Genomic DNA, 15,234 nt, shown 5'->3' on the forward strand with positions numbered 1-15,234 from the left:
GCAGACTACCACAAATGTTAACATTCAGTTGATAGACAAATTCAAAGTAAATGTTTATGAATTCTCAGAATTATTTTTCCATTGATTTTAACACAAAATACCTGAGTTAATCATAATATGGGGTCAGAGGAACAACCAATAGTACTCAAGATATTGTATTACAACGCTCAAGGAAAACACAATCAGTGTGATTTTACATTTAGTTTGGCCAGAGGCCAAGGCAGAAAGCGAGCTTGTGCTATCAGATTTGTCACAACTTTTGATGAACCAGTATTGTTCAAATAAAAAAATAAACAGATTAGAGGTTGACCAACCTTGGTAATTATTTCAAGGCAGAGATGAGTAAAAATAATTACATCAACAAAACGACTGAATTTTACCTTGTAAAAATCTTTTGTCCTTACTTTGAACCAATGAGTCATGCAGCCAGAGATTTATAAATGCTTCATAAAACACTTCCATCAGGCAATGTTTCATACTGTTCAAAAGCGAACAGTTTCTGAAAATAATATCAGAAGAATGTCAACACAGAGGGCAGGGGTGGGGTGAGGTGGGGTTGTTGCTGGCTTACTTTCTTACTGGTGTCCTCACGGTTGGGGAGACCGCCGTCGGAGAGGTTGCAAGAGGAGAAGGCCGGGCCCTGAGAGTAGTATTGAGAGCTACAGAAGCCATCTTTCCTCAGCCTGTCACATTCTGGGCAGAGGCAAGAGAAACAGCCACAAGAAAACTGGTTAGGAGAAAAAGGAGAAAAGGCCCAATAGTCCAGAAGCAATAAAACAAACAAAAAACAAACAAACCATACTTTACAGGTTAAAAAAAGCTGAGCTTGTTACTTCAAGAAATACTGGCATGATTGAAAAAAGGAGAACAATGGGAAAATGGGCCAATGTCAATAGGCAATGCAACACAGTGGTTTAGAATGTGGATTTATTGTGTTAATGAAAAGCTGCCGACCCCAGGGTAGGGGCACTGCTTTTTGTACTGAGCAGCACTTAATCTTAATCTCAACTATTGCAGTAAAAGTATTCACTGTAAGTCACGTTGGCCAAGGTATTTTAAACCTTTCCTAACCCAGGGACTCCCAATCAAAAATAGACCATAAATAGGGATTCCCTACCACTAGACACATGATTACTTTAGTATTTAATGAATGGGCCAAAGCTTTAAGATTTTTTTTTCTGTGATACCACTGAAACGGAGCTTTAAGGTATTGTGGTGAACGCAGCTTTGATCCTCTTGAATGTTTTCCTTGGAAAGACTCCACCATTATTCAGTAGAGAGCAGGCAGCTGAGTGGGCTGAAGTGGATCAGACCAGGAAGCAAGGACACTAAACAGCTGGAGTTAGACAGCTGAAGTCTGCTCAGCAAAAACAAAGAAAATGCAATAAAGCACAACTGGGGGGACAATGCATCAAAGAATGAAGTGCTCTACTTTCTGAGAATGTCCTGAAGCTCAAAGACAAAAATATTTTAACCAAAAACTAATACAACGCCAATGTTTAATCTGTGGTATTACATTTACTTATTTAGCGGGCAATTTTATTTTGGTGACGTACAATTGAGAAATCAGGTTCAGCCAATCTCTGGAGCAAATTGGAATTAAGGGCCTAACAGTGACATCACTCTGCCAGCCACCGGATCTGAACTGGTGACCTTCTGATCACAACTATAACATCCTAACTCGGAGAGTCTACGGGCAAACAAACAAACAAACAAACAAACAAACACAAACACACACACACTTTGGCAACTCCAATTATCCTCAGCATGTTTTTGGACTGTGAGGGGAGGCTGCCATCCCGGATTCTCATCTGCAACATGTAAATATTTGGAACTGAGCAGTCAAATAATGAATAAATAATGGATACCCACTTGGATAACATCTCAATCAATCGACTTACTGCTAAAGTTCTTTTGAATAATATATGCCTTCAGCTTTCTTCAGTTCCATCTAAACTTCCATCACTTGGTAAACTGGTCCAGAAAGATGATGATGAATAGATGGCTTGGGTCAGGATAAGGCTACTGGTTTGTTATTGTGAACAGGTAGGTTCTACATGTGAGGAACCTGCACATTAGTCCAGCTCCTGAGGTCACAGCTGGCACCCCCAAGCCAAACAAGACCACATGAAAGTATTTAGTTAACGACAAAGGTATTTGTTTACACACATTTCCTTGGCAATTAATTATTGATCTCTTTGGCCCCCAGCAATATTGACTGTTCTTGTCTATACGGTTGTCCTCCATATGGCCAAATATTTTAACTTTTCAGAAATGCAGCCTCTAAAATTACTGCACACACACTAAGACCCTTGGATGCAAAGTCTCAGATGACCACACAGAGAAGGCTTCAAGCGAAGAGTAGCCAGAGGAAAGAAATTAGCTGGGTTAATTACACTCCACAGGGAACACATGGCCACGAAGTCACCGGGTGGGGTCACCATATGGACACGGATAATGTAGCGGTCCCTGGGATATGCGACACAGTGTGAGGACCCATCCCTTGAGGAAGGTGTCACAATTCAGACGACACTGCTAGTTCGCGTGAATAGAGATTCCTTAATAAGATAGTTAACCTGCACATCTCATACCGAGGTGAAATGGGGGGTGGAGACAGAGATAAAGGATGGAGCAGAGGCTAGTTACAAAGAATTATGATGGTTCGTCTGGACTGAACCCCCTGTGGGGACAGAAGGCGGCAGATCAATTCCTTATCACCAAATGAGCCTAGTGTCGCTGACGACTTCCATAATTGGAATATGCCACTGAGGAAGAACCTTCTTCTTCCTCTCATTAGGGTGTAATGCAGGAGGTAATTACCTCATTGCTCTCATACTGCTGCGTACAGATGGCGCGTCTCTTTGAAGACTCACGCTCAAGTCGAGGGAATCTGAAAAATGACATCTTGCATCTACAGTAACCAATCAACTGTCCCCTTTGCTCCATCTGTAGCCTGGGGCCTTCAAATGCAGCCAAGGTTGGACAGAAAGAAATAATGGTGATGCTAGGCGTCTGCTGATGATGCGGTGCTTTCAAATCCGGTGTGAACACTCACATTTAGAAGCTGGAAGCTTCTCCTTTGTTACCAAGGGAACCTGTGACATGCTAATAAATACTAGCAGTAAGCGGGCTCATTTTTTAGATGGCTTTTGGTCACGAGGTTCAAGGAGGGAAAAGGGTTTTAAAGAAGCTGTAATGAGAATTGATGGCAGAAGGCACTGTCACATACTTTAAGTGCTTCGCTAAAAGTCCAACTGTACATTCATGAGCACTTTAACCTCCCCCAATATTTCACCAGCCAAAAGTTAACAGGACATCCGTCAATGACTGCTCTCCTTGGAGCAGAGCGCAAACATAAAGACCATTTCCAGTGCACTGTAAAATCCATCATCCAAGGTGTTTTTCAAAACAATGTGGTTGATAGAGCTAGTGGTTCCTCCTATTTAAAACCAACAGAGATCCTTGTGGCCTACATTCTCCACATCCAGAAAAGACCAGCAGATTCTCTAGAGAATCATGGGTAAAAATGTTCTGCAAAGGAACAAGGCTAATAATATCAGCAGCACTAGCCAATAAATACACACCCGTATTACGTAGGTATGTAGAATTAAGCCTTTTGTCCTGGATACCGCCTTTTTCTCTTATATGGTGCGGTTTCATTCTCATGAGATTCGATAGCTCTGGTTCCTCATTAACCATTAAGTACCTAATGGGGAAAACTGCATGGACAGTCCTCTGATATGAGGTAATGTCTGCTGTACTTCATAGTGATTACGTGAATACCCCCTTTTCTGACAATGACGTTGGGGTTTCTTATTTGTGTACAATATTCGTAGATATCTTGAAGAAAGCTAGACTTGCCTTATCATCACAACTATGTCGTCTGTTTGACATCCATGAGGTTTTTCCTCACAGCACCACTTCGGCAGCCCACAAAAGTTTCTGATAATGGGAATGTTCCAGTCCCTGTGCGAACCACACGGCTTGAGCAAAAACCTCAAGAAAGAATCGCTGGCATGTGCTGATGTTAAAACAAGATCAGCACAGTACAGAAGCACTTGTGCTGTTCTGCCAAGGCCCAGGTTATAACATTTACATTCTATTTATTTAAAAGATGCTTTGATCCAAACAAAATACATTTTGGAGAACGTGGTATCAGCCAGTCCCTGAGGCAATTGGGAGTTCAGGGTCTCATTCAAGGGCCCAATATTAAAAGTACTCTGCCGACCCTGGGATTTCAACCGGCAACCTTCCCATAATCGGCACAGTATCCTAAACCGCCGAGCCACACGTATCCATTATCATTTCCTAACATTACTCAGAGAGATTATCAGCCTTGATTCTCTAGTCTCATTAAACGCAGCGGTGACAGTCCTAAAACAATGCATGGATAGACCCCGTGCCGAAGGACAGTTGACCGTCTCGCTGACGTCACTCAGCTTTTGACAGGGCCTGGACAAAAAGGGACAGGTGCCGACACCTGGCATCTGGTGTCCTCCTCATTAGGGCGATCAATCACCTGACAGGTGTCTCACTGGCAAACGGACCCAATGTGAGCCAAGGTGAAACAGAGTACACGGGGGACAGGCCATTTGTGGAGTACCCACTCGTACTCACATGCACTCACATCCAAAGTACACTTCACAAAGTGACAAAAAAAAAAAAGAACACAAAACTGCTGTCCTCACCTGTCCGGGGGTCAAGATGCCCGTCGCGACAGACCCGCTGAGCACATGTCAGCAGCATTTTAAAAATTAAATACGGCTCACAGCATGTGGCTCCCTGTCCGACGACAGCGGGAAGCCCCTGAGATCGGCTATTCGCCATAGTTGAATTTCAAAGACCTTCCTTCCTGCTGTTTGCTTATAAAAACACAAAACAAAGAACAGGGAAGAAAAACACGAAGTTTTTTTTTTTTCCCCTCCCCTGCAGCGAACAAGTAGGGCACCTGCGAGTGGAGGTATCCATCACCCGCGGGCAGCCTGGGGACCATTAATGGGGTGGTCGCACCTTACTGACTGTCAGATTCACGCTAGAGGCAGACAGCCACCCGCCGCAAGCCACTGCAGGCTATGCTGACAGGGGCTGGACACTCCCTCAAAAAAAAGGAGAAAAGCAGGAGAAAACAATGTGGACTGGCCTCCTATGGGGAAACACCATGAAAACTCCCTCCTCTGATACAATTAGCTGTCAGCTCGTGTCCCCCCACGTCATCTTTCACACAAAAGAAGGTCAGCTTGCCAATGAGACCCCCCCCCCCCACCCCCAGTTGTTTAATCCAGTTTTACAGTTAGCTCCCAGTTCAGTGGATTTGGGAAGAAAGCTGTAGCTACTCTCCTGAAGTCCTCGCCCTTTAACACAGGTGTATCTTCTCGATTATCTGGGCTGCACAGGCTTTGGTTGGTAGCCTACTTGCTAGTTAGCCCTCAAAAAGAGGAATGCAGTGTTTTGATGAGCAGGTTGTAAAACCACTTCACAGTCGGCTTGATGACTGGTCATCTCCTCATGTTAAGTAAGGAGACACGGTTCAACGCATGGCCAATCTGGGGACAGATGCCCGTCTCCCACGCTCTCCTTGTAGCGACACACCTGCCACATGGCTTACCTCTGAGCACGGTCTTGAGGTTGACCTTGGCTTGACGGTGCAGGTCCTCCACGCAGGCTGGCCGTGTGCAGGGCAGGAAGACGTTCTCCTGCTGGTGCCAGGGGGCCGCATAGTGCACCGTCCATTTGCTTTCCTCGTCCAAGCTGGAGATCGCTGCCGGAGGGCAGAAGAGTGTAGTTAAGAGGCAGAAATCACTGAAGGCTTTCAGCAGATGCCCAGCCGGCACGGCGAGATCAAACCAGCTCTTAGCCTTCATAAAACATCTGGATTAGTGCATTTTGTACACTATTAGCAATCCAATGCATGATATGCAATTATTATACTGTTTTCAACTTATTTTCCAGAAGATGGTACCTTCATGCAAGTGACTGGGACCCCCCCCCCATATCAATTTCATTAAAAAAAAAAAAAAAAAAACACTGACAACTGTTTCCTATTGAGACGACTTCTGTAAATTGAAATTAGGTTGCAGTGAGGCTGTTTAAGATATTAAGCCCACTTACGAATCCTGGATGTGCAGCAGGGAATCGTGGGTAAATAATTTCATTATTAGCTTTGACAGCAACACTACTATTCCTGTATATTGTTAATTGGACAACACTGCAATTCATCACTGACATTCCACACACCCATGACAAAAACAGAATATGCCTTCAGGGTCAAAGGAAATGGAAAGCTGAAAGCCCAGAAGGAGATACCCTAAATAAATACTTTTCTCTTACAAAGCTATGACAAAATCTCCCACACATACATGGTTTTATGTCTTATGGCATAAAAATTACCTGGTAAAAATGGTCTTCTGGTGTACAGAGCTCAAGGTCAAGAAGGGATCACACACACACACACTTGTATTCACATCTTTGTGGAGACCGTCCTGCATTTCTATGGGCAATACCCTAATCTCAACAATGACAACCTTAAGCCCTACCCAGCCCTAAGCTTAACCATAAGTAACCAAAAAAAAATACAAACACACACATGCACGTGACGGTACACATTAGTACACTGATAGGGTTATGCCCTGTTTGTTCCTTTATGGCTGCACCTTTCTAATATAAAAAATGTGGTGTGGTTCTCTCGTTCTCAAAGACCATCCTTGTGCTGCCAGCACGGTCCCCGCAAATTTGCGTGGTGCCCTTTGGGGGTGGCAGGAGAGGGGGAAGAAGGGATTGGACAGCGCAAAACTGCAGTTTCAGCATTTAACCAGCGATCGTTAAGGGAAAGCTCAGCAGTTTTGGGGAAGGATCTCTGGGGCATTTGTCATGGTTAATCCGACTCAAACCAAAAACACAGAGAGAAATGCATTCCTGCAGCTGCCCCTGTAGCAGGGAACAGCGTGGCCTGTTCACATGTATGAAGAACCATCAGACCATTAAGGTGAGCTGTAAAGTAACTGCCAGCATCAAGAAATCACCACGTTCACGTTTCCTACCAGCCTGTGGTTTGGCTGTTCCACGTAACGTTGCATGGCTGCAGACACTGCAGAGCCTGGCCCTGCAGCCTGCTGCATCAGCACAGAGGTGGGCAATCTTATACGCAAAGGGCCGGTGTGTATGCAGGTTTTAGGGATAACCTGTAGGTCAGCTGTTCAAACCCAGGTGTGAGGACTCTACCAATTAGAGGACTGATTGGCTGAAATCTAATTAGGGAGTTGCAGCGAAAACCCGCATACGCACCGGCCCTTTGCGGAAAAGATTGCCCACTCCTGATTTAGCAGGTGAAGGTTAAAACAGCTGTCGAATTATTAGGTGGCTCGACTGCAAATCTGAGAATGCCAATAGACCTTTAATTACCATTAATAACCTGACCACTGAGAAAAATTTCCTTAATGGCACTATAACACAGTACAGTTATTACAAACAATGGCTAAGGATCAGGTGAGCAAAGGGCTTGTGTAACATGCCAATCAAATACAACTTCCAGCAACCGCAACCCAGTTTCTGATGGGTGGTCTTCAATTCTGTTCTGGCCATACCTGGTGAATACAGTATATTATTAACCAATTAGATTCAACTGGAAAAAGAACAAAAAAAAATGTAATAGGAAGTAGGGCATCCAATCAACTATTCAGCAGATCTCACTGGATAATAACTAAAACACCGTTTTACCATGTACTTCTATTGGGGGAAAGAGTAAGGTCTTTGTAGGAGATAGACCAGACAGTGATGCTTTAAATACATTGCTGTCCAAGTGCAACAACAACAGGATGCGCTCAAGTTTGTTCAAAAGGAAAGTTCAAATGGAAAACCTGCAGTGACTTCATAATTCTAACAGCACGGTTTCTGCTTTCCAATCAGGAAATTCAGTAATAATGGACAAAAAGTTCAATCAGTTGCATCACTGGCAAGGAGTTACAGCAGTATTACATTCACATAATATTATGTATAATATTCCTTTGCCAGCAAAAAGTAAGGCAGTTGTGATGGAGAAAATAAGTTCCATGCATTAAAAGATACACATCACAAATACTTTGGGGAACATCACCGATGCCAGTTCTGTTTTGAACAATATGAAGGATGGTTGTACTAATTTATGCAGTAATTACTTCGTATTTTTCATGCTAATGTCGGACTGTCACGGGCGGCACAGGAGAGCTGACATCATGTAAGGTGCGGATGGAGAAGGTCACCACACGCTGGTCGACCATTAATCAACACACCGGCAGAGTCAAATCTTTGAAACCACACACACAGACCAAAATGACCGCGGAAACGAGACACCTCGAGCAGAGGATGTTGGCGGAAAGTGCTCACCCTTCTTCTTGAAATACTTGATCACGGATTTGAGAGAAGTGCTGATGAACACCATGGTTCCGGCCGTCGCGCGCTGCCACGCTCCCCGAACGAAGTGTGAGTGCGTGCGCGGAAGCGCGTGTGTTTCAGCGAGGCGCAGCAGACAGCGTCTATCGGCGGTGGGTCCGCAGTACCGGCTTGGTGAGTGGCTTTGTCAAAATCCCGCACGCAGAGACCCCACCTACTGGCACACAGACTAACCGCAACACGATTTTAACCGCCGCAACTTACTATCCTACACCCCCCGAGGGAACTGCTATCTAAGCGCTTAGCCCGCCCCTCTTCGCGGTTCTCATTCAGCGCTGCCTCTCTGCCCTGCCAACAGTGCCATTCCTCTCTAGCGTATCCCCTGCCTCTTAGCAGCACGTGAGGGCTGCGATTCCCTACCGGGGGAGTGCATTCGCCGCAGACTCTACGCCGCTTTCCTCTTTATCTCCAACTCTCAGCCACCCACTTTCACATGCGCACTCGGTCCTTTATGCTAAATTGATATTGGTATTCAGCCGCTTTCTGTTAATTAGTCATGCAATGGAAGGCAATTTACGTGGTTGAAGTATTTAGATGGGGGTAGTAGCTCAGAGGAGCCAGGGGAATAAATAGAGAAAAAAATAAACGCTAATCACAGAAGCAAGGATTTGAACCCCCAACCTGGAAGCTGTGAGGTATATATAACAAAACAGTGATTTTAAAAAACAGGTTACAAATTACCCCAAGATTTGATGAGCTGCAGATCTCCATTTTCAAAAAAGAGAAAGGCAAACACAGACACATACACACACATGAACACAAGCTGTAGTTAACAAGGGATAGTAGATGGAGAGATGGATGGATGGATGGATGGAGGAAGAGGCTGTTGGATGAGTGAATAAACATGGATAACTGATATGAATAAACATGGATACTGTTGTGCTTGAGAGACACCATCGACCGGAATCAAATTCCTTGTATGTGTTCGCTCACATACTTGGCCAATAAACGCGATTCTGATTCTGATACTGATAAACAGTGGTGTTCACCTTTGTAGATGTTATTTAACTGAGAATAATTCATATTGCAAAAAATGATTAAGAAGCAGGTAAAATATGCAGTTTGTACCAAAGCGACTTTGGATGTTAGAGATTTCTGCTGCACCGTTTTGCCTATGCAATAATGAGGATATTCTCATAAGGCCACATAACCTGTCAGTCTATCAAATACAGCCAAACTTCATAAAGTGTGTGTGTGTGGGGAGGGGGGGGGGGTGGTAAAAAAAAATACAATGTGCCAAACTTAACACAGACGGCAAGGCAGCTGCAGCTAAGCAATTAATTCACTGGCGCGCTTCCAACCTGAACAGCCCCTCATGTCTCCTCATCGCTATCGGATTTCATGACAAGTCAAGGTCACCCTACTGTATCCTGATCATTCTGCTTGACAAGAACTCTTCTCATTGATGTGACCTACACACATTCAGTGTCTTCCCTGCTTTTACTTATCAACATCTAATAAGTCTCAAATGCTAACAGTATTTTTTTAAGCATCATTATATGATGACTCGCGGTGCACCATAATTTGTAACTTCTGATGTACTGTAATGCAATTAATATAATATGAATACCAAATGTTGTAACACAAGGGACATCGAAAAATCAGGTAGATCAATAATAAATAGTAATAAAATCAACTGAAAAAAATAATTCTACTTAAGTTCAACTCCTGCCATTTCACAGCAGATTGTAGCAAATTGCCCTCATTTAATTAATGGAGATCTATCGACAGCTGGATTTCGACACGGCTGACAAGAGCATTATGATTAATTGTGTATCAGCAATATAATGGGCTGCATTAAGCCCCAGGGAATGTGAAAATTCCAGTTATGAGGAAGACAAGGAATGATAGCCTTCGGGGGGGGGGGGGGGGGTGGGGTAAGAACAGTTAGTTAGGTGATTGTGTTAACTCCCCCCACACACAAGGTGCCAGCTCAAGTGAGGGGCACAAGGTGACATTTTGCCAGGGGGCCAGAATTTCTAGCTACGCCCCTCGTTGCAACACAAACATAAAAACCCCTGGACTACAAGAAAACAGAGAATTAAACACAGACACCAAGCTTACAGGTATGAATGGATTGAAGTGTACTCTTCTTGTGAGGCTATGGGTGTAATTTATGTCCTAAAACTTTAGATCTCGGTTCAGATGTAGTAAGCTGTTAAGCAGACTGTGGCTTTTTTCTAAACAGCTAGTTTTAAGTGGGAAAACAGGTCAATCGAATCTGGTCTTTTACTGGGGGGGAGAATCAAGTGCCCCCCAAGTGTCATGGTGGTGCAGTGGTTAGCACTGTTGCCTTACACCTCGGTGACCTGGGTTCAAGCCCCTGCTAGGGTTCCAGGTGAGTGGAGTTCACATATTCTCCCAGTGTCGTCATGGGGTTTCCTTTGGGTGCCAGTCCCCCCCCCCCAAATCCAAAAACATGCTGAGGCTAATCGGAGTTACCAAATTACCCATGGGTGTGTGAGTGTGACCTGCAATGGGTTAGGACCCCATCCCTAACTTGTGCCCTTCCATGGGTTAGGACCCCATCCTGGGTTATTCCCTGCCCTGTACCCGTAGCAACCCTGAATAGGACAAGCGGTTTATAGAAATATAAAGCAGTAAATAATCAGTGTGAAGGTACTTAGAAAATACTCGTTTCTCCTTGATAGTGTTTTCTGTTAACTATCCATCTAGAAGCAACACAATAGTCGTAAATTCTAATCAAATGTTTCACGCTGCAGTTGAGTTATTATATAAGTTTTATGTATAGGTTTTACAATAAAATAAAAAGAACAAAGAATTTTGGACTACATCTCTCTGCAGCGAGCGACTCTCTTACAGTAAGTACATAACCCACAGTTAAGTACATATTCTAGCCTAAAAAGCTTGATCGAGACAGATGAGAAGGTGCAAAGGGCTTCCTATTTGTGTCTAGGTGTTTATATATATAGAGAGATATAGACTGCAGCGAGTTGAAGATGCCAAAACTAAAAAAAAAAAAAAAAAAAAAAAAAGAATTAGGATAAAATGGATGAGAAAGTCTTTGAACAACTCAAGTGCACAGTCTTTCAATACATAGCATTGTATTTTATGTAGCCAGTTTTCTGTCATCATCATTAATCATGGATAAAATCAGACCTTCAGCATCATGCCAATGACAAAGACTAGCTCTGTTTGCTTAAATCAACAAAAAATATATATATATATTTTAAATCAGATTTATTCTTCTTGCACATTGAAAACCAGTTCAAATTCATTCTCTCAATTTCCTGACAACTGTTATCATCTCTACTTTAAAATCTGTTACCTTTTTCCTGAGAACATTAATGCCTGCACGATTGTCTTCTGCTGCAACTTTAGTGGGCAGATTAGTTGTAACGAAACGAATAACTGAACAATTAAGATGAAGAGAAATGGCACTATTTCATTCATCGTTTGAAGTCACGTTTCCTCACAATCAATTTACCACAATATCCAACTCAGACTGCACAAATCCAACTGCCTCTTTCCTCTGTGTATTCAGAATCAGATGACCTTAATCCATATTGGGACCACTTCTTGAGTAACGATTTTTATACATATGGTTCAGGTAGTCTACTTGTTGGTTTTGTCAAACATCAGTGCTTGTTCAGGCTGTACGGAGGTGGTTTGGCCAGCATTCCCTTTTTCCCAGTGAAGGACTATATCGACATGATCTCATTGGGCGCCTTGCTCTATGACATCACCGAACACAGTGCAATAAATAAACCACAAAGCCACATGGAAAAAATATTAAAGCTTCAGAAACCTCAGATTACTGAAGAGAATGATTCCTTTTCAAGTAATGGACTGAATTGATATTATGGTGATAGTGTAATACCTCCCCATAGTGTCACTATTTATCTGCAACATTCTGTTTATCAGAGCAAACAGCCGTTTTGAATACTAGTACATTATGAACAAACAATGTATAAAGCTTTAGGAAGAGAGTTAATTGCTATACCTCCATCCATTCATGTTCCTTGATTACTTATTCAGTACAGGATTGCACATAAGAAGGATGCCAGTCCATCACAGGGCACGCAATCACACACTATGAATAAATTACACCAGATATTAGTTCGAATAACTGGATGTTTTCTGCTTAGAAAAACCAGAATACCTAGGTTAAGTATTACCCAGTATTGTAATATACACTGTAACTGGCAAAGAAGAGAGAGATATTTTGAAGGCTGAAGATAACAGGACAAAGGTGAGCTGACTTCCCTACAATTTTTTTCTGCTGCTCTAACAAACCGCAATGGAGAAGGTCACCCCTCCCTGTAACGCTGCAGAAAGCGGAGGCCACGCCCCCTGACGCATGCAGCAGTTGCTGGGGGCTGGCCGAAAAACTGTGAACGAATGCCGTGGATACGCCCCGTGAGCTAACGCACACAGAACCAAGTGCTGATATGACAAACTAAAGGGAGGTTAAAACAAACAAGACAACGCACATTGCTTTGCTCGGCTGCTACAGCAAATGAGAAATTTTCCTCCATTATTTAATTTCCTGCTCTAAATAGTGGTCTATGCAAAATTAAATCTGATTGGATCAGTAGGATCACAAACGAGTTCTGATGAAGAATGTGGTCCCTGCTCTGGCTGGTTGAGCTGCAACTTACAGGTTGCATTCAGGACCGATGTCAAATAACAGTGTATGAGTACTCTGTTGGCATAGTATTGCAAGGGTAGTAGTTAAAGACATTTATTTAATAGTTTAGATTATCCTACAGTAATTACCATCAATTCAGAGCAGCACCTTGACTACCAAGCAGTATTACTTTGGAAACCTGATTTTGGGGCAGGGAGTGCAAAATGATGTGACCCACTTCTCTGTCTCTACAGAATTATACATTGTCACCCATTAGCCAATCAGAGATAGGATGGGAGCAACAAGATTCCAATATTAGTCAGGGGCTGCAAAAGAGCAGCCAAAGGGAATCGACAACCATTTGGGAAGGGTAGCGATGCCTGGCAGCCAATCAGAATCTCTAATGAGCATAGCACAACAGTAATTCTGTCAATAAACAATTGTAAGGCAGGGTCGATGTCTGCATGGGTTTATCCATCTGCATGTTTGAGGATGGCCAATTGGTGCAAAAATTAAGGACAGTCATCCATGGACATGCAACAGTCACACAATCAAGGTGATTAAAGGACAATGCTCAAAATTAAATATCAATCCTCATTGTATAATACTTTTAAAAATAGTACTGGGACTGGAAAAATGTAAATATGGAGAAAGTCTTTCTGCGTAAAGTGGCGCCACCCAGTGGTAATACTGAAAGAGCCGGTTAGTCTCGTACTTAAACCAGGATTTGCATGATGGTGATGGCAAAAACAAGGCTTTGATGATTACCCTGATTTTGTGCAAAATTTAAATCAGAATAAATTACATGAAAAGTTGATTCATACGGAGACAAACAGAAAAGGATTTTGTTCTGCTTAATGGAAATCAATCATATGAATGTTTTATCAACAGATTAAGTAGGCTGAAATGAAAACATTTTGAACATCTGATCACAGCTGCGCATTATGTCATTGGAGTCAAAAAGGAGACAAGCTGACGACAACTAATGACCCAATACTGAGGAGAAAATCTGTCAACTGCCAGGAAGATGGAGATCCCATACACACGGCTCCAGACACCTGCAGAAAAGCACATTCAACCAGCAAATTTCATCTTATATTTTCCGCAAACCTTCTTCATTCACTGTGCAGGGAACCAAATCAAGAATATGGCGCGGCCAGCTTTAGACCCGAACCAACACGTGGTGACTGTCTGGCCCCTGTGACACCTGCTCTTGGCCTTCAAAACATCAGCAGCACCATACAGTACTTCACAAAAACAGTGACAAGACATCAGAAAAAAGGCACCACGATCCAGAACATTCCGCCGCATAAATGCCCAGACGGTGGGAAGAATCTACACTGAGCTGGTTAAGAGCTGAACCAGTGCCCGCTGCCAAAGGGGATATCCCCTACGGCCAACAAACTGGTGACAGCTGCACACACCCTAAGCTCACCGCCCCACTCCTGCAGAGGGGAGACGGATGGGCACTTGCCACTCTGTCTGGTTGCTGCTTCTCTGTGCTGCAAAGGAAACCTGTTACAAAATATGTGTATGGAGGTCATTATTTTGAGGTCATCCTGTGTGACTGTACACATTACTAATTCACTGGAAGCTCAGCCTAGCCACATTTATGCCTTAAATAAGTCCTTGACAGAAAGTATGTTTGTATGTTGCTTGGGAGAAATGCACGCGAATAAATTTAACGCTATATAAAGAGAGCACGTTAACTTCCTCTTCATCTCATAACAATGGCTGTCATTATTTTAGTACTAATATCTGCAGTATTTTTAACAAAATTTTATCCAAAGTGAGAAAGTGGGTTCAGCCAGTCCCAGAAGAAATTAGGGTTAAGGGCCTTGCTGAAAGCCCCAGCGCTGACGTCACTGTCAGCTATGGGATTTGAACTAGAGAATTTCCAATCACGGGCACCACGTCGTAACAAAATGAGCCACACACCACTTGGGAATTCAGATGTGTGTTCAGTCCAACCGTGACCCACGTGAAACTGAAGATTTACAGGAAATCAGTACGACTATTCTGAAAATAAAAAGACTACTACTAATAATTTTTCATGCACATATATATGGGAGATCTGATTGTTGATGATCCTTCAACAGTCAAATTAGAATTAATTTTAAAGAATTTAGTGATTGTCATTGTTGACACACCACAGCACACAACAACAAAATGTGTTCTCTGCACTTAACCCATATGTGACAATGTGACATAGCAGGGGG

General features: G+C 43.0%; 1 protein-coding gene across 9 annotated transcripts in view; it reads right to left on the reverse strand.

Annotated features, from left to right (window-relative positions):
- Positions 1-15,234, reverse strand: part of LOC111834728 (NHS-like protein 1) — an 84,505-nt gene that overhangs the window by 11,168 nt on the left and 58,103 nt on the right. For 6 of the 9 annotated variants that reach the window (XM_023794326.2, XM_023794325.2, XM_023794328.2 and 3 more), the window contains 2 exons: positions 5,606-5,758; positions 572-693 (listed from right to left, as the gene is read on the reverse strand). In XM_023794326.2, the coding sequence (XP_023650094.2) occupies positions 572-693; positions 5,606-5,758 (275 nt within the window). The other 3 variants (XM_023794334.2, XM_023794330.2, XM_023794335.2) reach the window with 3 other exon arrangements.

Source organism: Paramormyrops kingsleyae, chromosome 14 (genome assembly GCF_048594095.1).
Source record: "Paramormyrops kingsleyae isolate MSU_618 chromosome 14, PKINGS_0.4, whole genome shotgun sequence".
NCBI classification, from domain to species: domain Eukaryota; kingdom Metazoa; phylum Chordata; class Actinopteri; order Osteoglossiformes; family Mormyridae; genus Paramormyrops; species Paramormyrops kingsleyae.